The sequence below is a fragment of the Brienomyrus brachyistius genome, unplaced genomic scaffold (assembly GCF_023856365.1).
Source record: "Brienomyrus brachyistius isolate T26 unplaced genomic scaffold, BBRACH_0.4 scaffold53, whole genome shotgun sequence".
Lineage (NCBI taxonomy): Eukaryota > Metazoa > Chordata > Actinopteri > Osteoglossiformes > Mormyridae > Brienomyrus > Brienomyrus brachyistius.
The window spans coordinates 373647-397913 of NW_026042328.1; the positions used below are offsets into that span (position 1 = coordinate 373647).

The 24267-nt window shown below is 55.3% G+C and overlaps 1 protein-coding gene across 7 annotated transcripts in view; it reads right to left on the reverse strand.

Annotated features, from left to right (window-relative positions):
• Window positions 1-24191, reverse strand: part of LOC125723968 (microtubule cross-linking factor 1) — a 48156-nt gene extending 23965 nt beyond the window's left edge. For 4 of the 7 annotated variants that reach the window (XM_049000778.1, XM_049000777.1, XM_049000774.1 and 1 more), the window contains exons 1-5: window positions 22601-24191; window positions 18096-18320; window positions 16397-16555; window positions 2834-2893; window positions 1489-2724 (exon numbers count right to left, since the gene is read on the reverse strand). In XM_049000778.1, coding sequence (XP_048856735.1) covers window positions 1489-2724; window positions 2834-2893; window positions 16397-16555; window positions 18096-18320; window positions 22601-23443 — 2523 coding nt within the window. In that variant the 5' untranslated portion in view covers window positions 23444-24191. The remainder of the gene's footprint in view (window positions 1-1488; window positions 2725-2833; window positions 2894-16396; window positions 16556-18095; window positions 18321-22600) is intronic. The other 3 variants (XM_049000775.1, XM_049000772.1, XM_049000771.1) reach the window with 2 other exon arrangements.
• Window positions 24192-24267: the final 76 nt, after the last annotated feature.

Below are 24267 nucleotides of genomic sequence, written 5' to 3' on the forward strand. Positions count from 1 at the left end.
GGCATACCGGGATTGCGGCGTCAGGGTGGCATACCGGGATTGCGGCGTCAGGGTGGCATACCGGGATTGCGGCGTCAGGGTGGCATACCGGGATTGCGGCGTCAGGGTGGCATACGGGTATAGTGGCATCACGGTGGCATACTGGGATAGCGGAGTCACGGTGAAGGAGCATGCTAAGCCAAGCTGGGTTCCTCACTTGAGACCGTGAGTGCAAAGCGACTGGAGTCCACAGGCCGTGGCATGGGATGGGAGGCTGAGCAGAGCAGACAGCGCAGGCAGAGAAGCATGTGCAGATCAGACCCATGCAGCTCATTCTGATGAAGGTATCCAGGACCAATCGAATGGGGCACTGGGCTTGGTCCACTGGACCTCTGCCATCTAACACTAACACCCCCGCCCCACCCCACCCCCGAGCAGCAAGCAACGGAGATGAGGCACTGACCAGCACAAACACACACACAGACACAACGAGGGGGGGCTTGGCTGGGCAGGGGTGGGGAGGGGCGGGGCAGGTGGGCTGAGCTGGCTGGCATAGGGGGGCTCCCATCAGTGACCCCGCCATCCCCCCCATCCTCCTCCCATCCCCCTCCCACTGTTTCACAGCACAGCTCTAAGAAGGACGTGTATCCAAGTGTGGGAAGGGCCTGTAATTGCTGGGTAAGCAGACGGGGGTTTAGCCTCTGGCCAGCTGCAGACCGCATGGTACCTCACACTCATCACACATGGTACCTCACACTCATCACACATGGTACCTCACACTCTTTCACAGCCCTGACACGTCTACTCCAAGGCACCCGCAGAAAAGTTTGCTCCAAAATAAATATGGTGGATGGATGTTGTTCCCCTAAGCTGCAATGAACCTGCTGACATTTTATTCTGGGGACAGACCTCTGAGTGAATACAGACTAGTGGCCAAAATTTAGGAAACACTTCCAGTTTTTAGAGATTGCAGAGCTTTATTCCGGTTACTCATTTACTCGTCCGTATGACATTTGTCAACGTTCTTTGTTTATAAATATTACTGTCAATATTTGAGTAATTTTTCAAGCGTAATGCCAGGCGTATCCACAGTTTTGGCCACCAGTGCATTAAGTTGCGAGATAAAGGGAAGCTAATGGACGAGTTAGAGACTCAATCCATGGAGTTTAATCAAACTACATACAAAATGCATTTTAATCCAGTTTCAGTGTTCACCACAGGGACAAAAAGTGTTTCTCTCGTATAAGAAAAATAACCTTCTAATAGTCAACGCTTAAATCCACACTGAAATGATTAAGGGGCTTGAATTATTAATTGCACCTGTGAGCTCGGAGGCCACGAATTTCGGTCCATGTGTATCAATCCTTATGCAAAGTCACGTGACTTCTCGATAATGACATCATGCCAAACAAACAGCCCGATTTGCTCACACAAATGTGCCGAGGCCTGATGCAAACACCCTCGCTCGCTATGCAACACTAATGGCACGCGGCTATTGTGGTGGCCTACCTGGAAGTCGGTGATGAGGTCGCGACCCAGAGTGCCGAGGGGTGAGTCCCGGGACATGGAGGTGACGCCCGACAGGAAGCTGCTGGATTCCGTGAGGTGCGCCATGGGTGAGAGGTCGTCAGGCTGCTCGCGGAGGTGCTCCACCTTCTCCATGAAAACGTGCAGCTCTGCCCTGAATGTCCTCATGCGGCTACAGATGGCGTCCAATGCCGGCCGGCTCAGCTTGGAGTCGCTCTCCCCTTGCTGGACCTCGGCTCCCATCAGCAGCATCGCACTGTCTGTGTCGCCAGCTAGCCTCTCCACCATCCTGCCCAGGCGTTCGGCCTGGCGCCATACGCCCACCAGAGCCTCGGGCCCTACCCCTGCCCCTCCCCCGGCGGTGTCTGACGGCTTCCCACTGCCGATGCCAGACGTCCTCTCGAACGGGTCATCAGAGTCGCTCTCACCCCCGACCGGCCCCTCCCGCTTGGGCTGCGGGCCGGGCAGCTGGGCGGGCTCCTCATCATCATCAGGGCCCCGCGGTGGGCCCCGTTGGGAGGCTAGGTCACAGCGCTGCACGGTGGACAGCAGCACACGGTTCTCGTACTGCAGCTTCAGCACTTTGCCGCTCAGCTCGTCGATCTGCAGCCGGGCCGCTTTCAGCTCGTCTTGCAAGTGCCCGGTGCCCACATCATGTGCAGGAGCCCGGGGGGCCCCCTCGCTGTCCGGGCCTGGCCCTAGCTTGAAGCGGTTCAGCTCTGAGGTCAGCTGCTTGTTGCGGTCCTCGATCTCAGCGATGGATCGGCGTAGCAGCTCTGCCTCCTCCTCGACGAACTGCAGGTGGCGGCGCAGCTCAGAGCCTGACTCCAGGCCATCCCCAAAGGGTGATGTGGGCAAACTGGACAGGGGCTCACGGCCGGGGAAGTCCCGCTCGTACTGGGAGCGGATGTCCTCATTCTCCGCCCGCAGACCCCGGTTCTCCACCTCCAGCTCCACAATTTTTCGACCTAGGATGTTGGCCTCCTCCTCGACTAGCTTGAGTCGGAGCTTCAGTTCAGCCTCGCGGGTGCTGTGGGGTCCGCCCCCACTCTCACCAACCAGCAGGGGGCTCTCAACGTCCCCATACAGGGACTTGTACTTCTGCAGCTCTTGCTCCAGCTCCTCCTTCTCCCGGCCAAGCTTGGCCATCTTCTTGCGCATGAGGGTGGACTCCTCTTTGGCAAACTGGAGCTGGCACCGGAGGTCCGCGCTATCCTCCTGGGGACACAGAGACACTCCCACAGCTGAAAAGCAGGCCGTAGATAGGCCCTGGCCATGCAGGCCCATGGCAGCCTCTTCAATGAAACCAGAGGAGAAGGAGACCAACCTGAGAGGAGGACTTTCGCTCCTTGAAGGATTCCCGACCTCCTCGCCTCTTCTGAGAGCTCTGTAACAAATGGGGAAATATTACACATTCCAAAAAAATAGGAAATAAAATGTAACTGCATACACATGTAGACAGGAATGAAAAAAGTGAAAAACGAACATTATATGAAAGGGTCTTAACTACTGGGGGTGGCATGGTGGTGCAGTGGTTAGCACTGTTGCGTCACACCTCTAGGATCCGGGTTTGAGTCTCTGCCTGGGTCACATGTGTGTGGAGTTTGCATGTTCTCCCCATGTCATCGTGGGGTTTCCCCCCACAATCCAAAAACATGCTGAGACTAATTGACCATAGGTGTGCATGTGTGAGTGAATAGTGTGTGAGTGTGCCCTGCAATGGGCTGGCCCCCTGTCCTGGGTTGTTCCCTGCCTCGTGCCCATTGCTTCCAGGATTGGCTCCAGATCCCGGAGCCCACACACCCACACACACACACACACACACACACACACACACACACACACACACACACACACACACACACACCGTTCATCCATACTCCACTGAATCCACAGAAGACTGATCTTTCATACTCCGCTAAATGCTTGCAGACCCACAGAACAGCTGTCTTTCTTCAAGGGCTCAAAAAAGTTGCTTTAATTACAGCATAATGAAATCTGATGAGAACATCTGAGAGAACATCTGAGGAGAACATCTAGAACCATGATGTCAAACTAAGGCTCTGGAAATCGTTTCAAACCCACTTCAAGTAGCAAGAAGCAAGTAGCAAGTTGGGCACTGCTATCCCGTAGTGTGGTGAGGGAGGCAGGCAGTCAGCTGGTCGGTAGGGAGGCTGGGGGACGGCTGTGTGGTCGGTAGGGAGGCGGGGCGCTGGGGTATGGCTGTGTGGTCGGTAGCGAGGCGGGGCGCTGGGGTATGGCTGTGTGTTCGGTAGGGAGGCGGGGCGCTGGGGTATGGCTGTGTGGTCGGTAAGGAGGCGGGGCGCTGGGGTAGGGCTGTGTGGTCGGTAAGGAGGCGGGGCGCTGGGGTATGGCTGTGTGGTCGGTAAGGAGGCGGGGCGCTGGGGTATTGCTGTGTGGTCGGTAAGGAGGCGGGGCGCTGGGGTATGGCTGTGTGGTCGGTAGCGAGGCGGGGCGCTGGGGTAGGGCTGTGTGGTCGGTAAGGAGGCGGGGCGCTGGGGTAGGGCTGTGTGGTCGGTAAGGAGGCGGGGCACTGGGGTATGGCTGTGTGGTCGGTAGGGAGGCGGGGCGCTGGGGTATGGCTGTGTGGTCGGTAGCGAGGCGGGGCGCTGGGGTAGGGCTGTGTGGTCGGTAAGGAGGCGGGGCGCTGGGGTATGGCTGTGTGGTCGGTAGGGAGGCGGGGCGCTGGGGTATGGCTGTGTGGTCGGTAAGGAGGCGGGGCACTGGGGTATGGCTGTGTGGTCGGTAAGGAGGCGGGGCGCTGGGGTATTGCTGTGTAGTCGGTAGCGAGGCGGGCCGCTGGGGTAGGGCTGTGTGGTCGGTAAGGAGGCGGGGCGCTGGGGTAGGGCTGTGTGGTCGGTAGGGAGGCGGGACGGTGGGGTAGGGCTGTGTGGTCGGTAGCGAGGCGGGGCGCTGGGGTATGGCTGTGTGGTCGGTAGGGAGGCGGGACGGTGGGGTATGGCTGTGTGGTCGGTAAGGAGGCGGGGCGCTGGGGTATGGCTGTGTGGTCGGTAAGGAGGCGGGGCGCTGGGGTAGGGCTGTGTGGTCGGTAGGGAGGCGGGGCGCTGGGGTAGGGCTGTGTGGTCGGTAAGGAGGCGGGGCGCTGGGGTAGGGCTGTGTGGTCGGTAAGGAGGCGGGGCGCTGGGGTATTGCTGTGTAGTCGGTAGGGAGGCGGGGCGCTGGGGTATGGCTGTGTGGTCGGTAGGGAGGCGGGACGGTGGGGTATGGCTGTGTGGTCGGTAGGGAGGCGGGGCGCTGGGGTATGGCTGTGTGGTCGGTAAGGAGGCGGGGCGCTGGGGTATTGCTGTGTAGTCGGTAGCGAGGCGGGGCGCTGGGGTAGGGCTGTGTGGTCGGTAAGGAGGCGGGGCGCTGGGGTATGGCTGTGTGGTCGGTAAGGAGGCGGGGCGCTGGGGTATGGCTGTGTGGTCGGTAAGGAGGCGGGGCGCTGGGGTATGGCTGTGTGGTCGGTAAGGAGGCGGGGCGCTGGGGTATGGCTGTGTGGTCGGTAAGGAGGCGGGGCGCTGGGGTATGGCTGTGTAGTCGGTAGGGAGGCGGGGCGCTGGGGTAGGGCTGTGTGGTCGGTAAGGAGGCGGGGCGCTGGGGTATGGCTGTGTGGTCGGTAGCGAGGCGGGGCGCTGGGGTAGGGCTGTGTAGTCGGTAGCGAGGTGGGGCGCTGGGGTAGGGCTGTGTGGTCGGTAAGGAGGCGGGGCGCTGGGGTAGGGCTGTGTGGTCGGTAGGGAGGCGGGACGGTGGGGTAGGGCTGTGTGGTCGGTAGCGAGGCGGGGCGCTGGGGTAGGGCTGTGTGGTCGGTAAGGAGGCGGGGCGCTGGGGTAGGGCTGTGTGGTCGGTAGGGAGGCGGGACGGTGGGGTATGGCTGTGTGGTCGGTAGGGAGGCGGGGCGCTGGGGTAGGGCTGTGTGGTCGGTAGCGAGGCGGGGCGCTGGGGTAGGGCTGTGTGGTCGGTAGCGAGGCGGGGCGCTGGGGTATGGCTGTGTGGTCGGTAAGGAGGCGGGGCGCTGGGGTATGGCTGTGTGGTCGGTAGCGAGGCGGGGCGCTGGGGTAGGGCTGTGTGGTCGGTAAGGAGGCGGGGCGCTGGGGTATGGCTGTGTGGTCGGTAGGGAGGCGGGACGGTGGGGTATGGCTGTGTGGTCGGTAGGGAGGCGGGGCGCTGGGGTATGGCTGTGTGGTCGGTAAGGAGGCAGGCTCATACACATAGCCACTGCCCTGGGCAGATGGAAATGGGTGCAGTCTCTGGTTTCTGTGCCCCAGACAGAATATTCTCCTTGCCCGCATCACAGACCAAAGTTTCAAGGAGTAAGAGGCTATATAAGGAGAGCAACCCAAACAAAAATGAGAGACAGATTAAATAGTTTGGGAAAGATTTAAGATGCACATTAGCAGCGTTACACATTTATGGAAAGAGTGACGATGGGAAAGGAAAGATGTCATCTACTGGCTGAAGGACAAAAACAGACAGATACAAAAAAGGAGGAGCAAACAGGGTGGGAGCAGCTGAAACTTAAACAGACCAACAGACTATTAGCCTGTGCATGCCGAAGATAAAAGGAAACAATACAACACTACATAACATATACAGGTATAGGTCATACAGCCGAGATACATAAGGGATGTACATGAAATACTGTCCTACAATAATAAAGGTATATATAGGTCATGTAGCCGAGATACATAAGGGATGTACATGAAATACTGTCCTATAATACTGAAGGTAGGTATGGGTCATATAGGCGAGTTACATAAGGGATGTACATGAAATACCGTCCTGCAATAATAAAGGTAGGTATAGGTCATATAGCCGAGATACATAGGGGATGTACGTGAAATACTGTCCTACAATAATAAAGGTATATATAGGTCATGTAGCCGAGATACATAAGGGATGTACATGAAATACTGTCCTATAATACTGAAGGTAGGTATGGGTCATATAGGCGAGTTACATAAGGGATGTACATGAAATACTGTCCTGCAATAATAAAGGTAGGTATAGGTCATATAACCGAGATACATAGGGGATGTACATAAAATACTGTCCTATAATACTGAAGGTAGGTATAGGTCATATAGCAGAAATACATAAGCTGCTGCAGCCGCACCCAGAGCGAGGCAGCCACGGAAGAGGGGCTTTCAGGAGACACCCCCCCAGACACCCCCCCACCTTCCTCCTGCACCAGAGGTCACAAATTTCCTGTCAGTGGGTCAGATTGGGCCCCCGCGATGATTCAGTACTGCGTGTTACGTGGTTCTCATTCATTATTAAATCTGGCCTGCAGGTCGACCTTTCATTTTCCACTTGGTAATGTCTCATTTAAGCGCCCCAGAGGTCACAGGCCCAGTAAGCTCCCCCGCCATGATGATAGTTACACTCTTCCGGCTCAGAAAGTACAGCTCAGCTGGCCCTCCGAAGAGTTCCTGTCTTACACAGAATTTCCGTGAGCAGACACTGCTCAGCCCAGGGACACAAGCCCAGTCACCATCCCACTGGGGTTCACCTGTCTGAAGGAAGAACTCTGAAAGTTGGGCATCAAAGATGGCTTGGATGGAGGATGTGGAGAAATGCTTGTGAGCTTCTCCCAAAGCCTCCTGTGAAAGTGAGCTTTCTGGGACCATGTCAAAATACCAGTCACAGGGAACATGACAAAGGAACAAAGGTTGAATTTAACAGGAAGAAATGAAAGGGACATCTCAGCCACTGTGCCTCTCTGTCCCTGCAGCGCCCTCTGTAGGCAGAAGATCGACTCTTAGCTCAGAGATGATGACATCATTGTCATTGTACCCATTATCATGTACATCAATTGTAAAGCAAAGCTTTTCTCTCCAAATTGTGGTCACTTTTCTGCAGGAAGTATAAGTCTGTGAGAAACATTTTCTATCTGCTCTGTCTTGATACTGTGGACAAAGGTGTTTGTTTTGCTCCAGTGGTGAGGAAAACTGGCTAAATACAAACAGTGAGTTACAGAGATGTTACAGCAGAAGGGCAGTGGGAGACAGATTCCTGACAGGTCACTGGCCCATGAAGCCATCCATCTGATCTCCCTGTGGTCCTCTGAGCCAATGCCAGAGAAGCGTGAGGCAAAGGGAGGGACTGAGGATCTTGGTTGGGCAGTGAAGCCTCATGGCTGCTCGATTGACTCTTCCCTATGGGAGGGGCCTGCCGGTTATAGGAATAACATGCAAGGCAGCTTCAACCACAGGCAGAAAATAAAAAATTCATTACACACAGAGCGCTAAAACTAACAAGCCTTTAGAAAAAGGAACAGTGGCCAGTTAGTGTGTTACTCTCCGGAAACATAAAATGAAAACCTGCATACCACTGACACTATTCCTTTAGGAACTAAACCATAATCATCATCAGCTATTCACGGCATCGGCCGTTTTCCCCTGGTAAGAGGTGCATGACTGACCGCTAAGGAGCAAAGACGAGGCTAAGTCACATGCCGCATATCGACCCTCTCTGTCGCAAGCTCAGCAGTTACAGCCCACCCCCAACTGTCTGCTCAATCAATACTTCCTCACAGTCAGGCCCCTCCCATCACCAGCTCTCAGTCAGTTACCACCTACTCGAATCCAATTGGTGCCGGCTGTCTGATCAGCCACCATGTGTCACTATTGGATTGCATCAGCCAATGCAGTCACAGCATTTGAAGTACTGCAGCGGGAGTGTCCAGTCAAAAACATAACACCAGAGAAACCAATCACATCGTAGACAAGCCCTTCTACCGGAAGCTGCTCCTGGAGACAGATTCCCAGCCATGGACTAACCCACCCTCTGCCCAGGGTCAGGTGGGTGCCAAGAGGCCTCTACATCCCACCCCCATTGCAGAATACAAATTGACAGCGAGCTCACTTCTCAGGGAGGACATTTCCGGAGAAATGACCTCAGCTCTTATCTGGCACAGAGTGGACAGCAGTACAGATGGCCTAGCCCTCCACAGGGAAGACGGCCGGTTGCAGCAGAAGACCTGTCTCTTGCTCCCTTGCTTGCTGCCGTGAAAACCTGCGACCGTAACTGCAGAAGCAGAGTTTAAAGAGGGAGCTCAAAGTGACCCGGCTGCTGGCATGTCCTACCCACTGAGGGGGGTGCATTCTTGCACCGCAATCAGAGCCCAGGTCCACAACGCATAGCCCTGAGTGGCCGGGGGGCGCCGCATAGGTGCAAGCAGAGAAACCGCAACAGGGATCACTAAAACTTCTAGAATGACAGAGGATTTAAGCTGACTTCAGATTCTTCCATGATCAGATTACTCTGGGCTCCTGAGGTGCTCAGCTCTCTGGCTTTATTTACCAACCCCCACCCCCCAAGTATTCAGGGGTCAGTGGGTGCACACACTCCAGACTCTGCATTTATATTTCATCCCCTGGTATCTTTGTGGTCTGTACTCTCAACCAGTAAAACAGATATTCACAAAATATAAATCGATGAAATACGTACTCGCTTAATACTGATTTTTTAAATGAACATCAATAAAGGTATAATCATCTGAGTCTGAGATCCATCAGAGAAAAAATATTACAAGTAAGAGTACTTAGGAACAGGGGAATACAGCATGTAGTTTCCCCTGAAATATGATCTTGGAATGCTCATTAGCACACAGTGCAGAAACTGCAGATGGGACTAAACGAGGCACTTCAGCTGTGGCTTAATTAAGGGACAATGACACAAAAGAAAACAACCAGGCCGAGGTGGTGGGCCCTTTAAGAATATGGGACACATTACGATTTAAGATAAGAGCAGCATGTATCCCTACTAAGGTGAACCCCGAGAGGAAGGCAGAATACCTGACTAACATGAGCAGAGAAATGGCGGGCACAGGTCACAGGTCGTGAGAGGAGAGGCCCGGCCGCGTACAGGAAAGCCGGCGGAGGGCGAGAGGAGCGGCCCGGCCGCAGGCAGGAAAGCCGGCGGAGGGCTAGAGGAGCGGCCCGGCCGCGGACAGGAAAGCCGGCGGAGGGTGAGAGGAGCGGCCCGGCCGCGGACAGGAAAGCCGGCGGAGGGCGAGAGGAGCGGCCCGGCCGCGGACAGGAAAGCCGGCGGAGGGCGAGAGGAGCGGCCCGGCCGCGGACAGGAAAGCCGGCGGAGGGCGAGAGGAGCGGCCCGGCCGCGGACAGGAAAGCCGGCGGAGGGCGAGAGGAGCGGCCCGGCCGCGGACAGGAAAGCCGGCGGAGGGCGAGAGGAGCGGCCCGGCCGCGGACAGGAAAGCCGACGGAGGGTGAGAGGAGCGGCCCGGCCGCGGACAGGAAAGCCGACGGAGGGTGAGAGGAGCGGCCCGGCCGCGGACAGGAAAGCCGACGGAGGGCTATAGGAGCGGCCCGGCCGCGGACAGGAAAGCCGGCGGAGGGCTATAGGAGCGGCCCGGCCGCGGACAGGAAAGCCGGCGGAGGGCTATAGGAGCGGCCCGGCCGCGGACAGGAAAGCCGACGGAGGGCTATAGGAGCGGCCCGGCCGCGGACAGGAAAGCCGACGGAGGGCTATAGGAGCGGCCCGGCCGCGGACAGGAAAGCCGGCGGAGGGCTATAGGAGCGGCCCGGCCGCGGACAGGAAAGCCGACGGATGGTGAGAGGAGCGGCCCGGCCGCGGACAGGAAAGCCGACGGATGGTGAGAGGAGCGGCACGGCCGCAGACAGGAAAGCCGGCGGAGGGCTATAGGAGCGGCCCGGCCGCGGACAGGAAAGCCGGCGGAGGGCTATAGGAGCGGCCCGGCCGCGGACAGGAAAGCCGGCGGAGGGCTATAGGAGCGGCCCGGCCGCGGACTGGAAAGCCGGCGGAGGGCTATAGGAGCGGCCCGGCCGCGGACTGGAAAGCCGGCGGAGGGCTATAGGAGCGGCCCGGCCGCGGACTGGAAAGCCGGCGGAGGGCTATAGGAGCGGCCCGGCCGCGAACAGGAAAGCCGACGGAGGGCTATAGGAGCGGCCCGGCCGCGGACAGGAAAGCCGACGGAGGGCTATAGGAGCGGCCCGGCCGCGGACAGGAAAGCCGACGGAGGGCTATAGGAGCGGCCCGGCCGCGGACAGGAAAGCCGACGGAGGGCTATAGGAGCGGCCCGGCCGCGGACAGGAAAGCCGGCGGAGGGCTATAGGAGCGGCCCGGCCGCGGACAGGAAAGCCGGCGGAGGGCTATAGGAGCGGCCCGGCCGCGGACTGGAAAGCCGGCGGAGGGCTATAGGAGCGGCCCGGCCGCAGACAGGAAAGCCGGCGGAGGGCTATAGGAACGGCCCGGCCGCAGACAGGAAAGCCGGCAGAGGGCTATAGGAGCCGCCCGGCCGCGGACAGGAAAGCCAGCGGAGGGTGAGAGGAGCGGCCTCCTTCTCTGTATCTACCTCCCTTTCCTCCATCCACCTTTTACTCCCACCACCTCCACTCCCTTCCATCCGTGCCCTTAGGTTTCCCGACATGTCGCCATTTGTGTTTAGGTAAACAAGCTCCGATGCTCTTAGGGGTTAGGCATGGTAGTCTCGGACCCAGAGTGGGGGAGGTTCTGTTGGCTGTCTGGATGCTGCTTGCGCCTCCCCACCCCCTTTGCTGCATGCCTCTCTCTCCACACAATGGCTGTGGAGACAAAGGCACCTTTCAGAGGCATGAAAGAATCAGCTTTGCCGATGCCTTGCAGTGTCTCCTCCAGTTGGCTGGAACAGGGCTGGCTGTTCCACACTCACCTACAGAGTTGGCAACTTTCAAGCTGCTTGGCTAATAAGGGGGCAGAGCCTATCAGGGGCGGAGACTGAGGGGCACAGTTGGCTTTGTCTGCCCTCAGTTCTCAGAGGCCATCTGCTGCCTGACCCCCCCATCCTGACACAAGAGGCAGACACGGCTCATTCTCAGCCTTTGTGTTTAATCCCCCCCTCAGTGCTATTGGTCACCGGTGGCAAGCTGTACCCCCTCCCATAGTAATAGAGGGGCGTGGAGAGCAGCAGAAAAGTCCCAGCTGAGCCTTACTGCGTTCCACTTGGGGGGTGGTCATCTTCATGTTACACCCCCAAAATTAAGCCACTGTGTGTGTGTGTGTCATCCTCCCGGACAAACAGAACAATGTTATGATAATTAGTGGTGGGCAGGGTTCCGCTAACTGCTAATTAACAAAGCTAACTTTTTCGTTAGAGGTAGAGGATTAGTTAGAGGATAACTTTGAAAAACGTTCGTGGACCAATTAGCTTCCACTAAATTTAATTACACTAACTATAAATCTGCTAACATTTTTTCCAGGAAAAGTAAATGAACTTTAACAGTTAAAAGTATTTGTAAATCCTAAAATCACACACACATTTATTTCAGTCTGTTGTGAGTGTTTCTGCAATCCAGGATGCTGTTGGCTGACTACTTGTAAACACAAGACATGATTGTCATATTTACCAGAGTTTAAATTGACTTTATCTCCATTCACTTACATTTAATCCAGTCTACCTTAAATCCAAGTAAGCAAGTATCCCACATCAAAGTGCAGAGCAGATCAGACATTCAAGTGACAGAGCTAACAGTCTGCACTCTGTGTGTGAAGTCACCCTCCCTGGGTTAGGGCGACCACAGTCCCTGTGTGAAGTCACCCTCCCTGGGTTAGGGCGACCACAGTCCCTGTGTGAAGTCACCCTCCCTGGGTTAGGGCGACCACAGTCCCTGTGTGAAGTCACCCTCCCTGGGTTAGGGCGACCACAGTCCGTGTGTGAAGTCACCCTCCCTGGGTTAGGGCGATCACAGTCCGTGTGTGAAGTCACCCTCCCTGGGTTAGGGCGATCACAGTCCCTGTGTGAAGTCACCCTCCCTGGGTTAGGGCGATCACAGTCCCTGTGTGCATATCCTTTACACATACCACTTACTGCAAGGAGAATTGTATGCAAGTGACCGTGAAAAACAAACAGGTGTGTGCTGATATCATTTGTGGGATGGTTTGCCAATACATGTAAAATGGATACCAGTATGTAAAATGGATACCAGTATGTAAATCATGTAGCTCAAAGTGTGCTGGTACTGAAAATACACCGAAAATGGCGGCTGCTGGGTTTTTCGGAACAGCACACGGGAGGAGACTGCCCCATCAGACAGACAGTCTCTGGGCAGAGCTACATTAACGTCTAGCACGTCACTGCGTCTCTGCATCTGCACTAACTGGGTCAGTGAGAACTACTGAGCCTGCCCCCCAGCTCTGCAGCGGCAAACACTGCATTTTACACGTCTCTGCTCAGAGAGCGGTTCAGGGGTCCACGCATGTCTCCAAAGCAGTGCAGTGCAGTGCAGTGCAGAGTCTCGTCCATCATGGTGGACATCGTACGTTAACCAGGCACAGGTCAATCCATTCCAGTGCCTTTTTACCCCCTATCATATGGCTGGGGGGTCTCGCGTATGAGAATAGAAGGGGTGCAAACACAGGCAGACTCCACAGCCTTGCACAAAGGACAAAGCAGAGCACAAAAATCTCTCACTCCAAGGGATGTGGAGACGGGTTCTTTCTGGGACATGGATGACCGCAGAATGCCATAACAGTGAATAAAGTACTAAGACTGAGAACTAGCACCGATACTCACTTTTGGGTTTGCACCGATACGATACTGATTAGGACTATGGGATGCCTAAAAAATAATTATATGCATTATTTTAACTGAAAAATTTTAAGCGACATTATTGAAATCCCCCCAAATCGCATCGCCAAGCATGGCACAAAAAATTGTGTCAAGGCCTAAACAAGACAGTACACACAATCCACCAAGCAGTCAGCGTCAAGACTTGCCACTTATGTTAAGTTTTTTGATACTAAATGGATTAGTAGATGTAGTTGTATGGACCTTATTTCACGTCCTTTGTTGATATTTCAGTAGAGCACAGTCCATTATGCTTTGAATTTCACACCCCACACACAGGTTTGTAATTTATATCTTTCCATTCATTTCTACTGAGAAAACTCTAATCCCAATATGATGACCATAACCCTAACCCCTACCCGGCACTAACCCTAACCCCTACCCGGCACTAACCCTAACCCCTACCCGGCACTAACCCTAACCCCTACCCGGCACTAACCCTAACCCCTACCCGGCACTAACCCTAACCCTAACCCGGCACTAACCCTAACCCGGCACTAACCCTAACCCCTACCCAGTACTAACCACTTTTTCACAACTTTTTTTGATTTACTTTTTTGATTGCATTCACAGGGGTGGCATGATGGTGCAGTGGTTAGCACTGTTGCCTCACACCTCTGGGACTCGGGTTCGAGTCTCCGCCTGGGTCACATGTGTGTGGAGTTTTCATGTTCTCCCCATGTTGTCGTGGGGTTTCCTCCGGGTACTCCGGTTTCCCCCCACAGTCCAAAAACATGCTGAGGCTAATTGGAGTTGCTAAATTTCCCATAGGTGTGCATGTGAGAGTGAATGGTGTGTGAGTGTGCTCTGCGATGGGCTGGTCCCCCATCCTGGGTTGTTCCCTGTCTCGTGCCCATTGCTTCCGGGATAGGCTCCGGACCCTTCGCGACCCTGTCGGATAAGCGGTTTGGACAATGGATGGATGGATGGACTGCATTCACACATCTTTGTGGGGACCTAAAAAATGACATTGCGGGGAACATTTGGTCCCCACAATGTAATATAAACCTAATCTATATATACACACACACACACACACACACACACACACATGTGCGATTATTCACATTACATCATGACCCACATGGCAGAATTCAGAGCTGAAGCGCAAAGCCTCCTGAGGAAGTGCCCTGTTTAACTGGAAATACGAAACATGATGTGAAATTCAAGCCATGGAGGAATCCAGCAGTCCCCCTCTCCCCATCTCGCATAGACATTTACGCAGCACACACACACACGTATGCAGTACACACACACACATGCATGCATGCATGCAGCACACACACACACACACACACGGACGCAGTACACACACAAATGCATGCAGCATATACACGTGCACATGTGCGCACACACAGTACACACACACACGCACGCAGCGCACACACACGCACGCAGCGCACACACACGTACGCAGCGCACACACGTACGCAGCGCACACACATGCAGCACACACACATGCAGCACACACACATGCAGCACACACACGCATGCAGCACACACACGCATGCAGCACACACACATGCATGCAGCACACACACACACGCATGCAACACACACACGCATGCAACACACACACACGTACGCAGTACACACACATGCAGCACACACACACACGTACGCAGTACACACACATGCAGCACACACACACACGTACGCAGTACACACACATGCAGCACACACACATACGAAGTACACACATGCATGCAGCACACACGTGCACAGACAGTACACACACACACACACGCATGCAACACACACGTACGCAGTACACACACATGCATGGAGCACACACACACACGCGCACACGTGCAAGTATGTGCGCATGCACACACAAATGCACGCAGCAGACAGTACACACAAAAGCAAGCACCCGCACACACAGTACACACACACACACACACACGCAAGCACGCGCACACAGTACACACACACACACATGCAAGCACGCGCACACACAGTACACACACGTGCAAGTATGTGCGCATGCACACACAAATGCACGCAGCAGACACAGCAAGCACACACACAGCACACACACGCAAGCACGCACGCGCATGCACGCACACGCATGCAAGCACGCACATGCACACACACGCATGCAAGCACGCACATGCACACACACGCATGCAAGCACGCACATGCACACACACAGTACACACACACGCATGCAAGCACGTGCATGCACACACAGCACACACACACACATGCGCATGCACACACACAAGCACGCACACACACAGTACACACACACGCAAGCACGCGCATACACACACAGCACACACACGCACATGCAAGCACGCACATACGCACACACAGTACGCACACACACATGCAAGCACGCACACACACACACACACATGCAAGCACGTGCATACACACACACAGTACACACACGGTACACACACGGTACACACACGGTACACACACGGTACACACACGGTACACACACGCACGTGCATGCTCCGCAAACTGGGACGATTCTCAGGGAGAGCACTTCTCCCTGTCATTCTCATCTGAGCAAATTGCCTGCAGGGCGGAAGAGGCTCCCCAAAAGCAAGGGCGGGGGCCGACCATGAACCCAATGCTCTGAAAAAAGCCAGGGGTATCCCACAATCAGAGGGCGTGTCTAACGACGTCGCCAACGGTTTTGAATCCTGGGCTCTGATGGTTTTAAGATCACCCCCAGCTCCCGTTTTGGCACGGTGGCCCCCAAAGCTCTGCCACAGCTGAGGACAAGGGTCACAAACACCGACACCGTATTGGGAGCAATGAGCCAACCGTGCATCTGGTCAGCTAACCCTTTGGTCACCAATAACCCTGAGAGATCATCTGCAGTTTGCCCTGTACTGATGCCCGCCCCTCCCCGTTCGCAGTGTCAATACCTCGGACAGCTGACCCATAATCCAGTTCTCCACCTGTTTTCTCACAGCCTTATGTCATTTCCAATTAGCTTAATCTGACCCCAATACCTCAGAATAGTTCCCCACTACTGAGTCGCCCCGGTATTCAACCTGGTAATGAATGGCCACAAGCAGGACAGGCGTAACGAGGATGAAATCTGCCATAAGCTCCCGCCCCCATGTCCAAGAGCACCTTCCTTCACTTAAACCCCTCGCCTCTTCTAACAGAGCATGGCGGTGCCGTGCAGGGTGCATGTTTACAAAAACGCTGATTATGGAGTGTGAACAGCAAAGACACCAGGGAGTTTTAAATACCTGAGGACCTCCTCAAGTGGCCCAAAGCCCCACCCATCATCATGGCCCCCGCCTCGCCCCTCACCTCCTTGGCTCTCTCCAGTTCATTGTGCAGTGCCTGCTTGGAGATCTCCACCTCGATCAGTTTTTGCCTGAGGAGCTCGTTCTCATCCTCGGCTCGGCTGCGCTTGTCCTCCACGCTCTCAAGCTCGTTGTGAAGACGCACGGAGACGTCTTTGGCCACCTGCAGGTACAGATGTAGATTCACATGCAGATGCATGCAGCACACGTGAGCCCAGCGGGCTGCAAAGACAGACTGATGCACTGATGAACGTCTATGGGAAATAGGGGGACGAGGGATGGCTCAAATAGATGTCAAATCCATTTCAGACTGGCTGAAATGGGTCAAGCTCAAAAGGGAGAAGCAGACTGTACAGCACACCCAGTGACTGTCATGGCACCTCTGCGGGAGCAGGGTGGCAGAAGTGAAAAACACAGGTATATCCTCAGACAGAGGCAGACACACAGAGACACAGGCAGGGACACAGAGAGAGGGACACAAACAAGAACATGGACACAAAAAGACAGACAGACAGAGAGAGGGACACAAAAAAGAATATGGACACAGACAGATAGTGAGAGGGAGACAGAGACGGGAGGAAACACAGAAAGGGACTGGGAACCAGACAGAGACAGAAAGGAATACGGACACAGACAGACAGCGAGAGGGACACAGACAGGGACCCAGGCAGACAGAGAGAGGGACACAGACAGGGACACACAGAGAAAGGGACAGGGACCCAGACAGAGACACAGAAAGGAATACGGGCACAGACAGATAGTGAGAGGGACACAGAGACGGGGGGAAACACAGAAAGGGACAGGAACCCAGACGGAGACACAGAACGGAATATGGATACAGACAGATAGCGAGTGGGACACAGACAGGGACCCGGGCAGACATAGAGAGAGGGAAACAGACAGGGACACACAGAGAAAGGGACAGGGACCCAGACAGACACAGAAAGGAATACGGACGCAGACAGGGACACAGAAAGGAATACGGACACAGACAGAGAGACAGAAAGGAATATGGACACAGACAGATAGCGAGTGGGACACAGACAGGGACCCGGGCAGACATAGAGAGAGGGAAACAGACAGGGACACACAGAGAAAGGGACAGGGACCCAGACAGACACAGAAAGGAATACGGACGCAGACAGGGACACAGAAAGGAATACGGACACAGACAGAGAGACAGAAAGGAATATGGACACAGACAGACAGCGAGAGGAACACAGACAGGGACCCAGGCAGACATAGAGAGAGGGACCCAGACAGAGACACAAAAAGGAATACGGACACAGACAGATAGTGAGAGGGACACAGAGACGGGGGGAAACACAGAAAGGGACAGGAACTCAGACAGAGACACAGAAAGGATTATGGACACAGACAGACAGCGAGAGGGACACAGACAGGGACCCGGGCAGACATAGAGAGAGGGACACAGAGAGGGACACAGACAGGGACCCGGGCAGACATAGAGAGAGGGAAGCAGACAGGGACACACAGAGAAAGGGACAGGGACCCAGACAGAGACACAGAAAGGAATACGGACACAGACAGACAGCGAGAGGGACACAGACAGGGACCCAGGCAGACATAGAGAGAGGGACCCAGACAGAGACACAGAGACAGACAGACAGAGAGGGACCCAGACAGGGACACACACAGAAAGGGATGGGGACCCAGACAGAGACAGCCACTGAGAGCCATACCTTGAGGTCCTGCTCCAGACTACGCAACAGCTCCCCATCCACCTGTCCTGTCTGCGCCACTCTTAGGCTCTTCTGCTCAGACTTGCGCAGCCGGTACTGCAGGATGCGGCAGTTCTTGTTGGCCCGGTCTAGCTCACGCCGCAGCTCCTGCAGTTGATAGGCCTCCTCCTCCATGTAGCTGTCTCGCACCTCCTCCATCTCGGCACGTAATTCCTCCAGTTCATCCTGCAGGGGGCGAGCCGGCAGGCCTGAGACGTGGGTCTTTCTCGCAGAACAGCCTCACGACCCCGGTATGGACCCCGCTGAGCACATTAGGCCCGTACCTCTTCTCCTGAGTGACAGATATCTCTCCTAATTTAGGTCACAGGTGCAACAGCACCCATTACACATGGCCTCCATACCCTGTGGTGTTTATCGTATCTGCAATCATTGCCAAATTCCTACCCATCACACAGACAGGCAGAGGCCAAAGTAAGCCGGCCACAGGTAACAAGGAGGGCTATGCAGAGAGATTCCCCAGAAACTACATGCTGTTTTTAAACAGCCCAAACATTTATCAGCTGCTCTGATCCAGAGCGACATATAATCGAGAGAGCAGGGGCTGCCTGTCCCTGGAGCATTAGGGGTTAAGGGCCCAGTGCAGATATCACTGCCGATCCTGAGATGTGAACCAGCGTCCTGATGACAGGCACTGCGGCCTGACGCATGGAGCCCCGCACAAGCCCAAATAGCAACTCACAGCTTAAATCAAATCATGGAGGAGTCTTTTTTCATATTATCATTGTCATTAATTATTATTATCAATATTATCATTATTATTAGTTATTGTTATTATTATTATTATAAACCATCTGCGTGACATTGACTCCTGTTGAATGTTTAGATAGGATTTATCTGGAAAGGTCTGTCTAGGTGCTCAGAATTCTCACACTGCTCAGTGCTGAGATGCTTGTTACTCTGTAAGACACTAAATTCAGACACCAACTGAACCGTGTGTCACAAACACCACATATCAGCAAGAGCAGCGGATTTGCACAAAAACACAAAGGGCGGGACCGGGAACATCTGGGGGGGGGCGGGGGGGATGGGCGGTGGCCTGATGCACCAGGAGCCACAAAGAGCTGTGTGCACAGAAAAGATATTCCGTGATATAAACCCACATACTGCACCCCCCCCCCCCCCGACTCAGAGACAGCAGAAATAACTAGTATGGAATTTCAGGTGACTGATGCAGAGCTGACAGGAAGCTGAGCGCGTTTGTTTCCTGGTATGGTCAGGTGACAGCCTGTCTGCCCTTATGCTTCTGAGGTCATATGTGGGGCGTGATGTGTGGGGCGTGTTGTGTGGGTGCGTGTGTGTGTGGGGTGGAGGCTGTCAGTGAGCCCAAGGTCCAACTGCTCTTCAGGAGAAATGAAAGCAAAAGAGATGAGAGGGTGATGCATGAAAACAGCAATGGTGAGGATGAAAAGGAACGGATCAATGGATCTGTCATCTGATATCAGTGCAGGGCTTCATGGAGACAGCAGCCCCCAGGGTTCACTGGGTGTGTCTGCTGTCGAATAACAGAAGGCATTGAACAGCCATTAAAACAGTTTCTAGCGACTAAGCTGATTTTGGCCTATCCACAGTGACCCTGGATGTGGGCTAATTGAACACCACACAGATGAGGCCCATGGAGGCTTCATGCGAGCGAAGTGCACTCGCATACTCTGTGGGCTTATGGGGGCTTAGCGCCGCGCCGACCGACCGGCCAGGGCCACGCATACTATGGGGGCTTAGCGCCGCGCCGACTGGCCGACCAGGGCCACGCATACTATGGGGACTTAGCGCCGCGCCGACTGGCCGACCAGGGCCACGCATACTATGGGGGCTTAGCGCCGCGCCGACTGGCCGACCAGGGCCACGCATACTATGGGGGCTTAGCGCCGCGCCGACTGGCCGACCAGGGCCACGCATACTATGGGGGCTTAGCGCCGCGCCGACCGGCCAGGGCCACGCATACTATGGGGGCTTAGCGCCGCGCCGACTGGCCGACCAGGGCCACGCATACTATGGGGACTTAGCGCCGCGCCGACCGGCCAGGGCCACGCATACTATGGGGGCTTAGCGCCGCGCCGACTGGCCGACCAGGGCCACGCATACTATGAGGCCTTAGCGCCGCGCCGACCGGCCAGGGCCACGCATACTATGGGGACTTAGCGCCGCGCCGACCGGCCAGGGCCACGCATACTATGGGGGCTTAGCGCCGCGCCGACCGGCCAGGGCCACGCATACTATGGGGGCTTAGCGCCGCGCCGACCGGCCAGGGCCACGCATACTATGGGGGCTTAGCGCCGCGCCGACTGGCCGACCAGGGCCACGCATACTATGGGGGCTTAGCGCCGCGCCGACCGGCCAGGGCCACGCATACTATGGGGGCTTAGCGCCGCGCCGACTGGCCGACCAGGGCCACGCATACTATGGGGACTTAGCGCCATGCCGGCCGGCCAGGGCCACGCATACTATGGGGACTTAGCGCCATGCCGACCGGCCAGGGCCACGCATACTATGGGGGCTTAGCGCCGCGCCGACTGGCCGACCAGGGCCACGCATACTATGGGGACTTAGCGCCGCGCCGACCGGCCAGGGCCACGCATACTATGGGGGATTAGCGCCGCGACGACCGGCCAGGCATACTATGAGGCCTTAGCGCCACGCCGACCGGCCAGGGCCACGCATACTATGGGGGCTTAGCGCCGCTCCGGGCGGTCAGGGCCACGCATACTATGGGGGCTTAGCGCCGCTCCGGGCGGTCAGGGCCACGCATAGTATGGGGGCTTAGCGCCGCTCCGACCTGGCCAGGGCCACGCATACTATGGGGCCTTAGCGCATGCTATGGGCCCTTATCGCCGCGCCGACAGGCCAAGGCTGCGTGTGCTCCTGGAGCTCAGTGCCGCCCACACCGCGCCAAATGGCCAAGTATTTGCTTTAGTGCCACGTGCTGAGCAGAACGGACAAGCGGCTTCAATCACACGTGCAATGGGTAACTGGTGAATTTCAGTTAGTATTCCTATAATAAAAAAGCCTTTTTAAAACTCACAGCTGTTAACAAGAAGAAACGGCAGCATATATGAAGAGCACTGGTGGTGTATTGCATCTAGGTAGACACTTAATATATAACTGCAAAATGACTGATTTGCAGTTTTTTAATTAGAAGGTGACTGACACATTGGGCTATTCTGGGACCGAGCAGATGCACCGTCAAACTAATGTGTCTGCAACAACAGGCAAATTAAACGGAGACCACGCTACCATGTCTGTAATAGGCTCGCTGGGACCATCCCAAAGGCCCGCAGAGACCAGGGGTCCAGCTGGCAGCTGGGCCGGGAGGGTACCCCCCTCTGCCACGCCTCAAGGGATGTGGGCAAGCTGCCTCCTCTCTGGTCCTTAGGGACTCTGCTATTGTAATAAAAACTGACAAAAGCCTATTAACTAAGCTGCCATGGCATTAGGGGAGACAAGACAGCTGGAAGAAAGTTAAGAATGCCCTTTGAAATGGTAATGTGAGCGTCATCAGAGGACTTTCACCATTAACTTGCTGTATTTGCTATTACCGCTATTTTCACCCTCCTGGTCACACCAATGACAATTACAAATACAATTAGACGAAGTTCAAATTTGTGTAAATGGCGTCCATCTCACCCTAAGACGGGACACTGCTGACACATACGTTAGTATTTTGAGAAGGAAAGAGCATAGGGATGGAGACAGATTAGCAGCATAATCTTCACGGGACAGTGCGTCCGATTCTATGGTTGCCCATATTGTAGCTAAATGAGCGTCTGCTGCTGTCTCCGTTGCGCACCGGCCGGTCACCGACGGCGGCTGCGGGGGTGCAGCGGGGTTGGTACGGGACGGCAGGGTCCGCACGCACCTAACAGCGGACCACAGGCAAAACTGAATCTGCAGGCGATCCACGTGGACGTGGCATTATATTAAAGGCACAGAAACAATATCTACTTACATTTTAAATATAAATGACTTCATGATCACACCCCCTTCCTAAATTACACGCTGCTTTTTAAAGTGTATTAGTCAAATAAAGATGATGAAAAACGTTGTGTCACGTCCACGAACGGCTTTGCGTTTCTCCGGGGTGGCACCTGTGTGGTAACAGTGCTTACAGTCATCCTCCAGTGACCCAGAAAATATACGGCAAATAAAGGAAGGATGAGCACGCTGGCGCACCACCACGGAGAAAGGAGCTATTTCAACCCTCAGCGTCGCATAAAAAGCCGCTTCTGCGGCAGTGACAGGCTGCCGGGAGGTCTGACGCACAAGAAAAACAACCATACTGGTGGGAAAGGTGGCTGAATTTTAGGAAAGAGGCTTTCACGGCGTGCCGACAGCGCCCAGTTCACGGAGACTCATTAAACCCCGAGCTTCAAATACACCGCAGATCATACATATACACGCCGTGACCGGTTGTTATATACGCCATGTGCGTATGAGGCCATGCCCATTACCTTCAGATAGTCATTTTCCGAACGGAGATCCTCGATTTCCCGTAACAGCTCCTGGTCATTCTGCGCCTTCCTCTCTCCAGGTGCATCCCCGATGCCCCCCGTTCTAAAGCCAGCTTTGCACCGCTCCGCCAGCTCGTCGGAGCCGGTCTGTCCTTCTGCAAACAAACCCCGGCACGGCCGCTCCTTCGCCGCGTAAAGCTCTTTGACTAGCAGCGGGGCATGACCACTTTCGGACATCTCGAATGGAGACGCGACCCGCAGCTGTTCGCGGTCGCTAGAGCCGGAGCCGGACTCGGCATCGCTGCTCGCCGCCTGGGCTTGTTTCTGCTCGTCAGACAGCGGCTCGGAGAGGCAGTCCGACAGATCGGAACTGCTGTCCGTGTGACTGACCCTACCGAGAGCGGATCCCGTCGGTACCCGGACCGGGGAGCCCAAACCAAAGGAGCCATGAGCCAGGGCGATTTTCCCTTTTTTACTCTTGGCAAAGAGGGGCCCGGGCTCCGCTTGTTTGTTGGTGGTTTTCGGCTCCGCCGGCCCACGCTGCGCGGTCTTCGCCGCCTTTTTGGTCACCGTAGACTTGCTGAGACTTTTTGCCGGAGCCGGCTTCTCTTTTGCACCGGAGACGTTGCGTCGGGAAAGGCGATTCTGGGCGTGCGGGAGACCCGCGGAGGGCGTCTGCTGTTTGTAAGGAAGCTTCGGGGATTTCGGCGTGATCGCCGGCGCTTTGGACGCTCGGCAGTGGACATCCTTCAGGAAAGGTCTCGCCGGGGAGGGCGCTCTGTTCAAACGCCTTTTTTCCAACTGGTGGTTCTGCTGCCTGGCTTCGCCATCCGTACTCTCCATTATCCACGGGCACCAGGGAGGGGTGGCTGATGGAAGAAACGCTCGATCCTTAACCCAGGCGAACAACCCTGACGAATGGCGTCGGCGGCACACTGCTGCTTTCCGGCTGTCCTTCTCATCACTTCGGAGTGGTGCACCTTCACTGCGGTCTGCCTGCTCGCACCCCGGTTCTTTATGTCACCCGGCTGTTCATTATAAATCTAGCTTTTTACTCCAGTCCCGTCCTTTGTTCCCCTTGGTGAAAACGCACCATTGAAAATAATTTATAAATAAGACGCAAATCCGAGCCGTAGCAGAAAGCTCGATCCCGATCGCACGTAACCTTATTCTGTTATAAGCCGGCCGTGCGCGCCGCCCGGAGCGCCCCCGTCTCATTTCCCCACCAGATCCCGTCCGCACCGCCCCTCTCCGCTCCCATTTGACATGTAAAATCTGCAAGCGCTGCGGTTCCGGACTTCGACGGCCGCGGCTACTCATGCGCGCATGCGCGACAGCGGCGCTCGACCGCCCTTTCGAACCCGGAGCCGCCGACGTGCTGCATTTTGGATTCGACGAGAGGATCCAGACACTTCATTACCTTACCTTTTGACAGGAGGAGCCTTTCCAAAGATGTCGCGCTGAGGGGATGCCAGCTTTACAAACCATTATCCCCGTCAGGAGTTAACCATATTTTGAAAACATAAGGACCAACTCATTTACTTAGTGTCTAATTATATTAATTAAGGGACGACGGTCTTCGTGGCAAGGGACTCTTGGCATATGCAGGACCTGGATTTAATGAATTAATAATAATATTTTATCAACAAAAAAAAACCTTACCAGCG